The sequence below is a fragment of the Pelophylax lessonae genome (assembly GCF_965119305.1).
Source record: "Pelophylax lessonae genome assembly, chromosome: 11".
NCBI classification, from domain to species: Eukaryota; Metazoa; Chordata; class Amphibia; order Anura; family Ranidae; genus Pelophylax; species Pelophylax lessonae.
The window spans coordinates 226272661-226282660 of NC_138778.1; the positions used below are offsets into that span (position 1 = coordinate 226272661).

The 10000-nt window shown below is 44.6% G+C and overlaps 1 protein-coding gene across 1 annotated transcript in view; it reads left to right on the plus strand.

Moving 5' to 3' along the window:
* Positions 1-10000, plus strand: part of RNF114 (ring finger protein 114) — a 24569-nt gene that overhangs the window by 11201 nt on the left and 3368 nt on the right. Inside the window, exons 3-5 of the mRNA XM_082271975.1 lie at positions 5467-5573; positions 9753-9867; positions 9953-10000. The exon at positions 9953-10000 is cut by the window's right edge and continues 60 nt beyond it. Of these exons, the coding sequence (XP_082128101.1) occupies positions 5467-5573; positions 9753-9867; positions 9953-10000 (270 nt within the window). The remainder of the gene's footprint in view (positions 1-5466; positions 5574-9752; positions 9868-9952) is intronic.

Sequence of the window (10000 nt, forward strand, 5' to 3'; positions counted from 1 at the left end):
TCTGCTGATGGGTACCCTGAGCCTTGGGGGTATCCTTTAGTGGTACCAAAAGATCATTTTTGTACTGCAAGGTCTTCCTTTCCTTATGGAGCCTCAGGGTCTCCCTCACTGACCCCCTCATGGAGGTGGCAGGTCCCTCAGAACCCCAGCTTCCCATGTTGCACTGACGGTGGTCCTGCAGTCCTTAGTGTCCCGGGTGGAAGTGGCGTGTGGGCAAAGGCCCAGGAGAAAGCGTCCCCCCCCACCTTTCCCTGCCCAGTCTCATCTGATTCTTAGCCTGATGCCGCAGTGGACGCGGCCCATCCAGGGGGGGCTTATTATCCCATCCATAGACCCATCCCATAGTAAGGATGAATCCTCCATGGTCGCAGCAGCAAATGAAAAACCACTGGTAGACGCACTTATCACTGCAGTGCGTGAAACTTTAACCACTTGAGCCCCGGAGGATTTGGCTGCTAAACGACCAGGGGGTATTTTGCGATTCGGCACTGCGTGACTTTAACGGACAATTGCGCGGTCGTGCGACGCTGTACCTAAACGAATTTGACGTCCTTTTTTTCCTACAAACAGAGCTTTCTTTTGGTGGTATTTGATCACCTGTGCGCTTTTTTACTTTTTGCGCTATAAACAAAAAAAGAGCGTAAATTTTGCAAAAATAGCAATATTTTTCACATTTTTTTATATGAAATTCCCCCCAAAAAAATGTAAAAATCAAAATTTTTTAACATTTTCGGCCAATTTGTTTTATCCTACCTATGTTTGGTAAAAAAAATCGCAAAAAGCGTATTTTGATTGGTTTGCGCAAAAGTTATCGCGTTTACTAACAAAGGGAAAGATTTTTGTCATTTTTGTTGTTTTTTTTTTTTTTAACGCGTAATGGCGGCGATCTGCGATTTTTTTTTTGTGACATTGCGTCGGACAGATCGGACCCTTGACTGACATTTTTGACACTTTTGGGGATACCAGTGACATTACTGCAGTAATCAGTGCTATAAATATGCACTGTTACTGTAAAATTACACTGGCAGTGAAGGGGTTAACTTTTTTGAGAGGGAGGGGCTATGTGTGTCCCTAGGGGCGTGATTCTAACTGTGATTGGCTGTGGCTTCAGATGTATGAACAGTGATCAACGGTCCTACATAGTAGAACCGTATGATCATCCTTCATACACCGGGGAGAATGACAGGCGGCTTTGTTTACATTAGCCGCCTGACTTTCTCCCTCTCCACCGATGATCGCCGAGTGACCAGCGGACATCGGGTCCGCCGGTCACATGCGCGGGGGGGTCCGTGACCACTCGGGAGCGGGAGCGCGCGCTCGCTCCCTAGACCCTCACAGGCCTACGTCACTCTGCCTGTGAGGGGCTGACCGCCGCAGTAAATAGTCGTGCGGCGGTCGGCAAGTGGTTAAAGTAATGCAGTGCCGAATCGCAAAATATAGCCTGGTCAGGAAGGGGGTAAAATCTTCCGGTCTTAAAGTGGTTAAAATTACACTCATTGAGAATTTTTTTGTCCGACATGTAGCTAAATACATTTTGGCCTAAATATATGACAAAAACTGAATATATTGGATATTTTTTTAACAGTCAAAGTAGAAAATGTCAATTTTTCGCAAAATTTTCGCTCTTTTTTTTTTAAATAATATCACAAAAAATAAAAAGCGCAGAGGTGATTTAATACCACCAAAAGAAAGCTCTGTTTGTGGGGAAAAAAAGGACGTAAATTTTGTTAGGGTACAGCGTTGCATGACCGTGCAGTTGTCAGTTAAAGTTACGCAGTGCCAAGTTGAAAAAAGTTGCCTGTCATTTAGCACCAAAATCTGCCAGGGCTAAAGTGGTTAAGGACCTGGCTGACAGGAAGGCGGAGGCTGTGGCATGCAGCATGTTTACTATGGCTGGTTCGGCATTGAGGGCAGTCTTTGCCTCAGCCCTGGTGTCTCAGACCCTAACTGATTGGGCCAAGCTTTTGCGCCAGGTCCGGGGGGGTGAGCAGGTCCCTGCTGCATATGTGGATTTAGCGGACCAGTTGGTCCATGGGTTGCAGTTTATTTGTGATGCAGCTTTGGATACAGCCCCTGTGCTGTCCAAACTTTCTGTTTTAGTGGTGGTGATTAGGCGCGTGCTGTGGCATAAGAATTGGTTCGCAGACCAAGCCTCTAATGCGCCGTACACACGTTCAGATAAACGGGCGATAAAACTCGCTTTCGACTTGATCGCACGATAATCTGATCGTTAGTACACAGCTTTCGACAGCCGATCACGGCAGTTCATCCAACAAAATCCGAAGGGACAAACAGGAAAACTTCTGTCGTACGATAGCCTAGCGAACGACAATCGTTTAATCAATACACTATGCGTCCGCTACTAATCGATCGACAAAGACCGCGCATGATCAGAAACACTAAAATAGCACGGAAAAAGCCTGGCTGCCATTGTTTTTGTTTTGCACCATCTGATACGTAGCTAAGCAACCAGGAAGCTTTTCCCGAATCGTACGACAAAAATCATACGGTTTGTACACATTGTTGAATTCGATGTTAATATCATGCAACAAAATGCGAACGATAAGTCGTCTGATTATCTGAATGTGTGTACGGGGCATAAGAAAGCTCTCATTGATCTGCCCTTTCAAGGCGATCGCCTGTTTGGGGCCACCCTGGATGACATCGAGGGTATCACGGGGGGGGGGGAGGGGGGAGAGTACCTTCCTGCCATAGTCTAGGAGAGGGAAGGAGCCTCGTCGCAGACTGGGTCCTTCTTCTCAGCACATAGAAAATTATTTTGTGCTTCTTGGACGGAGAATAAGGGAAATTGATCTTTCAAATCCCCCCCCCCGGGAAGTTCCAAGCGTCCTTGGTCTGGTAAGCCTAGAGCTAACTTCTCCGGACCCGCAGACAAGATCCCCTTCAGCATGAAGGTCTACCCCCATCCATTATTGGGGTGGGGGGGACATCTTCACTGGTTTCCGGCCTCGTGGACCTCCTTCATGAGCGTCAAGGGGATCCTGGAAATTAGGGATGCACCGATCCGATATTCGGATCGGAAATCGGCCCCGATCTGGACAAAATAGCTGGATCGGAGATCGGTAAAGTTCAGCCGTCCCACGGGCCGATCCGGTTTTTGCTGAGTAACGGCTCAGCCATCCCTTACTAGGTGCAGTAATAGTATGGGATGGGAGCCGCTACTTCCTGTATAGTCCCGGCTCACAGGCGGAGTGATATCAGATGTACTCCGCCTGTGAATGGAGGAGCCGCACACATGAAGCAGCGGCTTTGCTCTGTACTGCAGCCGCATGCTTTGTGTGTAGCTCCGGATCGGTTCCGGTATCGGTATCGGCTCCAAAAAAGCCGGATCGGTGCATCCCTACTCGAAATGATTCTTTTGGGGGTACCCAGAAAGGGGGACAAAGCTTGTCCTTTTCAGGTTTATTAGGTCCTGAGTCTCCTTGTGCAGATTTAATTCCTGCAAAGGTTCAGGTGATGTCCAAACTACCTAAGGTCTCCCCTATCCCTGTCCAGGGATCTGATTTTTACCTAGGTCAGATTCTAATTTGGACCACGGCGGTCCTTCCTCTGGACAAACTTCAGGAACCACAGGCCGTGATTCGCCGGCTGCTGTCACACCGATTAGTTCTCTCTCCCATTATGTAAAAAGAAAATTCCTCGCGCTCAGGAGTAATTGATTATCCTTACAAATAAATTTAAATAGATTTAATAATGTGAACAGCTGCTGCTGACAAGTAAGGCAGTGGTCCTCAACTCCGGTCCTCGGGGGCCCACTAACAGGCCAGGTTTGCAAGATAACTAAATAACATCACAGGTGATCTCATTTGCTGCTCAGTGATTGCAGTATTCTGGTCTGCATCTCCCCAAGGTGATACTTAAAACTTGGCCTGTTAGTGGACCCGAGGACCGGAGTTGAGCACCACTGAATTAAGGTGTGTGTGCCTTGAAAAGTGCTATGTGGGAGTGTCAGCGCTGCTGTTAGTGATCAAAATATGTGAAATAAATTAATAAACAGTCCTCCAAATTAACCACTTAAGCCCCGGAAGATTTTACCCCCTTCCTGACCAGTGGGTATTTTGCGATTCGGCACTGCGTGACTTTAACGGACAATTGCGCGGTCGTGCGACGCTGTACCCAAACTAATTTGACGTCCTTATTTTTCCACAAACAGAGCTTTCTTTTGGTGGTATTTGATCACCTGTGCGATTTTTTTTGATCACGCGCTATAAACAAAAAAGAGCGTAAATTTTGCAAAAATAACAATATTTTTCATATTTTTTATATGAAATTCCCCAAAAAAAATGTAAAAATCTAAATTTTTTAACATTTTCGGCCAATTTGTTTTATGCTACATATGTTTGGTAAAAAAAATCGCAAAAAGCGTATTTTGATTGGTTTGCACAAAAGTTTTTGCGTTTTCTAACAAAGGGAAAGATTTTTGTCGTTTTTTTTTTTTTTTTTTTTGCAGTACTGCGACATTGCGGCGGACAGATCGGACCCTTGACTGACGTTTTTGACACTTTTGGGGTTACCAGTGACATTACTACAGTAATCAGTGCTATACATATGCACTGTTACTGTAAAATTACACTGGCAGTGAAGGGATTAACTTTTTTTGAGAGGGAGGGGTTATGTGTGTCCCTAGGGGCGTGATTCTAACTGTGATTGGCTGTGGCTTGAGGTGTAGGAACAGTGATCAACGGTCCTACATAGTAGAACCGTATGATCAGTGTTTCTACACAGGGGAGAATGACAGGCGGTTTGTTTACATCAGCCGCCTGACTTTTTCCCTCTCCCCCGACGATCGCCGAGTGACCGGTGGACATCGGGTCCGCCGGTCACACGCGCGGGGGGGGGGGGTCCGTGACCATGCGGGAGCGGGAGTGCGCCTCCGGGGGCGCGCGCTCGCTCCCTAGACCCTCACAGGCTAGTGACAGTGCTAACTGTGCAAATGTATGTATCGGCACTACCACTGATAACCAAAATAAATATATGCTGTAAAAGTGCTCAGTGCAAAATTGTGCAAATCTATATTCATATATCAATCAATAACCGTATTCTATACAAAATAAATGTCCTTCCAATACAGCTCCAATGTGATAGATCCAATATATGCAATGGTGGTGATAAAGTGATTGTGCTCCCCTCTTGTTAATCCACTCACCAGAACATCCACCGCACAGACATCACATGTGATTTTAGGAGCAGTGCGCTCCGAATTACATTCGATCTCTGTGATCGCATAAATGTGAAGCGGCACTTAGTCTTTGAAGGATTATGTGGCCTTCCATAGCTGTACTACTTGGTGACGGACTTGTTTCAGACTTGAAATCAGACATAAATTCCCCTTCAGACTCAGCCAGGAATCTTTGTATAGATTGGGATTTCCCTTCCTCTGATAAAGCACAGGGATTTCCATCCAGTGACAACGGCTTTTACTTACATAAATGATCTTCTCTACAGATGCTCCTCTGCAACATGCGGGCCCACGCCTTAGACTGCTCTCAGTACCAGAACTACGTCATGGAAGGCATCAAGTCGGTGACTCAGGACAACTCCGCACACGCCAGGTATGGATTGGATCAGTCTGTGGCATCTATGTAGAGCTATTTATTAATTAAAATATGTCTTTGGGGGGGTCCTTTCATCCACATAAAGCTTTCAGATTCTTCCTCCAACCCTTTCACTACCAGTGTTGATTTTGTGTTCTTTGCACACATGCTCAACCGCTTCCGTACCGGGCCTATTCTTCACTCCGCTCCTACTTGTAAAAATCATCATTTATTTGCTAGAAAATTACTCAGATCCCCCAAACATTATATATATATATATATATATATGTATATAATATGTGTGTGTGTGTGTGTGTGTGTGTGTATATATATATGAGAGAGATTTGTATCTAGATATTTATAGATATATACCTTTTTTTTTTTTTTTTTTTTTTTTTAAGCAGAGACCCTAGGGAATGAAATGGTGGTCGTTGCAACTTTTTATGTCACACGGTATTTTTGCAGCAGTTTTTCAAACGCGTTTTCTTTTTGGGAAAAAACATTTTTTATTAACCTCCCTGGCGGTATTCCCGAGTGTGGCTCGTGGGTGGAATTTCAGTGCCATTAGCGGTAACCTACTGCCAGGGAAAATTTTGCTGGATCCTGGAAGAGGTTACCTACCTTGTCCCCGGGATCCCGCAATGTATTCCAGCAGCGTACGGCGGCCGAATCTTACGCTTGATGCTGTGTGCCCCGACTTCCTTTCCCTGCGAGCGTCTCGTCGCAGGGGGGTGGAACATACACACACACACTCGTATGTATGTATGTGTATGTATGTATATATATATATATATATACAGTGGGTACGGAAAGTATTCAGACCCCCTTAAATTTTTCACTCTTTGTTATATTGCAGCCATTTGCTAAAATCATTTAAGTTCATTCTTCTTCCTCATGAATGTACACATAGCACCCCATACTGACAGAAAAACACAGAATTGTTGACATTGTTGCAGATTTATTAAAAAAGAAAAACTGAAATATCACATGGTCCTAAGTATTCAGACCCTTTGCTGTGACACTCATATATTTAACTCGGGTGCTTTCCATTTCTTCTGATCATCCTTGAGATGGTTCTACACCTTCATTTGAGTCCAGCTGTGTTTGATTATACTGATTGGACTTGATTAGGAAAGCCACACACCTGTCTATATAAGACCTTCCAGATCACAATGCATGTCAGAGCAAATGAGAATCATGAGGTCAAAGGAACTGCCTGAAGAGCTCAGAGACAGAATTGTGGCAAGGCACAGATCTGGCCAAGGTTACAAAAAGATTTCTGCTGCACTTAAGGTTCCTAAGAGCACAGTGTCCTCCATAATCCTCAAATGGAAGACGTTTGGGACGACCAGAACCCTTCCTAGAGCTGGCCGTCCGGCCAAACTGAGCTATCGGGGGAGAAGAGCCTTGGTGAGAGAGGTAAAGAAGAACCCAAAGATCACTGTGGCTGAGCTCCAGAGATGCAGTCAGGAGATGGGAGAAAGTTGTAGAAAGTCAACCATCACTGCAGCCCTCCACCAGTCGGGGCTTTATGGTAGAGTGGCCCGACGGAAGCCTCTCCTCAGTGTAAGACACATGAAAGCCCGCATGGAGTTTGCTAAAAAACACCTGAAGGACTCCAAAATGGTGAGAAATAAGATTCTCTGGTCTGATGAGACCAAAATAGAACTTTTTGGCCTTAATTCTAAGCGGTATGTGTGGAGAAAACCAGGCACTGCTCATCACCTGTCCAATACAGTCCCAACAGTGAAGCATGGTGGTGGCAGCATCATGCTGTGGGGGTGTTTTTCAGCTGCAGGGACAGGACGACTGGTTGCAATCGAGGGAAAGATGAATGCGGCCAAGTACAGGGATATCCTAGACAAAAACCTTCTCCAGAGTGCTCTGGTCCTCAGACTGGGCCGAAGGTTTACCTTCCAACAAGACAATGACCCTAAGCACACAGCTAAAATAACGAAGGAGTGGCTTCACAACAACTCCGTGACTGTTCTTGAATGGCCCAGCCAGAGCCCTGACTTAAACCCAATTGAGCATCTCTGGAGAGACCTAAAAATGGCTGTCCACCAACGTTTACCATCCAACCTGACAGAACTGGAAAGGATCTGCAAGGAGGAATGGCAGAGGATCCCCAAATCCAGGTGTGAAAGACTTGTTGCATCTTTCCCAAAAAGACTCCTGGCTGTATTAGATCAAAAGGGGGCTTCTACTAAATACTGAGCAAAGGGTCTGAATACTTAGGACCATGTGATATTTCAGTTTTTCTTTTTTAATAAATCTGCAACAATGTCAACAATTCTGTGTTTTTCTGTCAGTATGGGGTGCTATGTGTACATTCATGAGGAAGAAGAATGAACTTAAATGATTTTAGCAAATGGCTGCAATATAACAAAGAGTGAAAAATTTAAGGGGGTCTGAATACTTTCCGTACCCACTGTATATATATATATACATACATACAATGGTACATATTAATATGTACATATACAGAATAGGAGACTAGACATAGACACGGACATAAATATAAAAATGATTGTGAAAACACAATGCTCCTATACATATTACTCCTTTGTTGATCCTGCCAGAATGGCCACTTGGTCAACAATAGCCCAACATGTTCCGCTGTTGCTTCCTCAGGGGCATATAAAGGAATTATATTAATAACTAGAGCTCAGAACGATATCTTTAAATTGGCAGACACGGTGGTAGTCGGCCGCAGGGAAATTTGCGACATCACCGCAACAGGTGTAAAACTTATTGTAAGGGAAGGTAATACTTCCCTACCAGCGATATATGCGGTATGTATATATATGAAGAACTGGTATTGTTTTGATGTTGTTGAGTCTTTATATCTGTGCTACAAACTTGGCAGAGGTGTCACAATTGCGCACATCAACAAAGAGTCTGTTGCCTCAAAAAATATATTAGATTATCCTATGGCCATGACAAGATACAAACCGGTCGCAAAATAAATGAAAAAATTGCTGGACCTGCTCGGTAAGTGTCCACGCTGGCATCCTGCGGTCGTTGCAACTTTTTATGTCACACAGTATTTTCGCAGCAATTTTTCAAACGCGTTTTCTTTTTGGGAAAAAAGTTTCATTAACCTCCCTGGCGGTATTTCCGAGAGTGGCTTGGGGTTACCGCTAATGGCACTGAAATTCCACCACACTCAGGGTACCGCCAGGGAGAATTTCGCTGGATCCTGGAAGAGGTTACTTGCCTTGTCCCCGGGATCCCGCGATGTATTCCAGCAGCGTACGGTAGCCGAATCTCACGCCTGATGCTGTGTGCTCCGACTTCCGTTCCCTGCGAGCGTCTCGTCGCAGGGGGGTGGAACACACACACACACGTGTGTGTGTGTGTGTGTGTGTGTGTGTGTGTGTGTGTGTGTGTGTGTGTGTGTGTGTATATATATATATATATATATATACACACACACACACACACACACACACACACACACACACACACACACACACACGTGTATGTAATATATATACACACACACACTATAATAAATGGGTACAGTGTAGCATGACCGTGCAATTGTCATTCAAAATGTGACAGTGCTCAAAGCTGAAAATTGGCCTGGGCAAGAAGGGGGGTGAAAGTGCACTGTATTGAAGTAGTTAAACTGCTTAAAGGGTTCTTTACTGTCAGAGCAGTAAGGATGTGGAATTCTCTTCCACAAGCAGTGGTGTCAGCGAGGAGCATCGTTAGTTTCAAAAAAACGATTAGATGGGCACCTTAAAGACCACAACATACAGGGGGTATACAATGTACAACATACAGGGGGTATACAATGTACAACATACAGGGGGTATACAATGTACAACATACAGGGGTATACAATGTACAACATACAGGGGGTGTACAATGTACAACATACAGGGGTATACAATGTACAACATACAGGGGTATACAATGTACAACATACAGGGGTATACAATGTACAACATACAGGGGTATACAATGTACAACATACAGGGGTATACAATGTACAACATACAGGGGTATACAATGTACTATTACCATAATACACACACACTCATCATAGGTTGCACTGGATGGACTGGTTTCTTTTTTCAACCTCACTAACTTTGTAACATTCTGATTGTTTGGATTCACTGTGAGCCATGTGCTAATGTTTTACTTAAAACCTTTTACCTTTTTTTTATTTTTGAATTCTTCTCCCAGAGATATCCCAAACCGATTCACATTCATCTGCCCTTATTGCAATGAACAGAACTTGGACCAGGAAGGACTCGTGGATCATTGTAGGAAGTATCATTATAGTGACCCCACACCTGTGGTGAGTCCTCGTGTTGTATTTGTGTTCAGCATTTCCTTTGTACTCTGCAGTCCTATGAACTCTTGCTGTATTCTCTTTTTATCAGGTTTGTCCTATATGTGCCTCCATGCCCTGGGGGGACTCCGGCTACAGA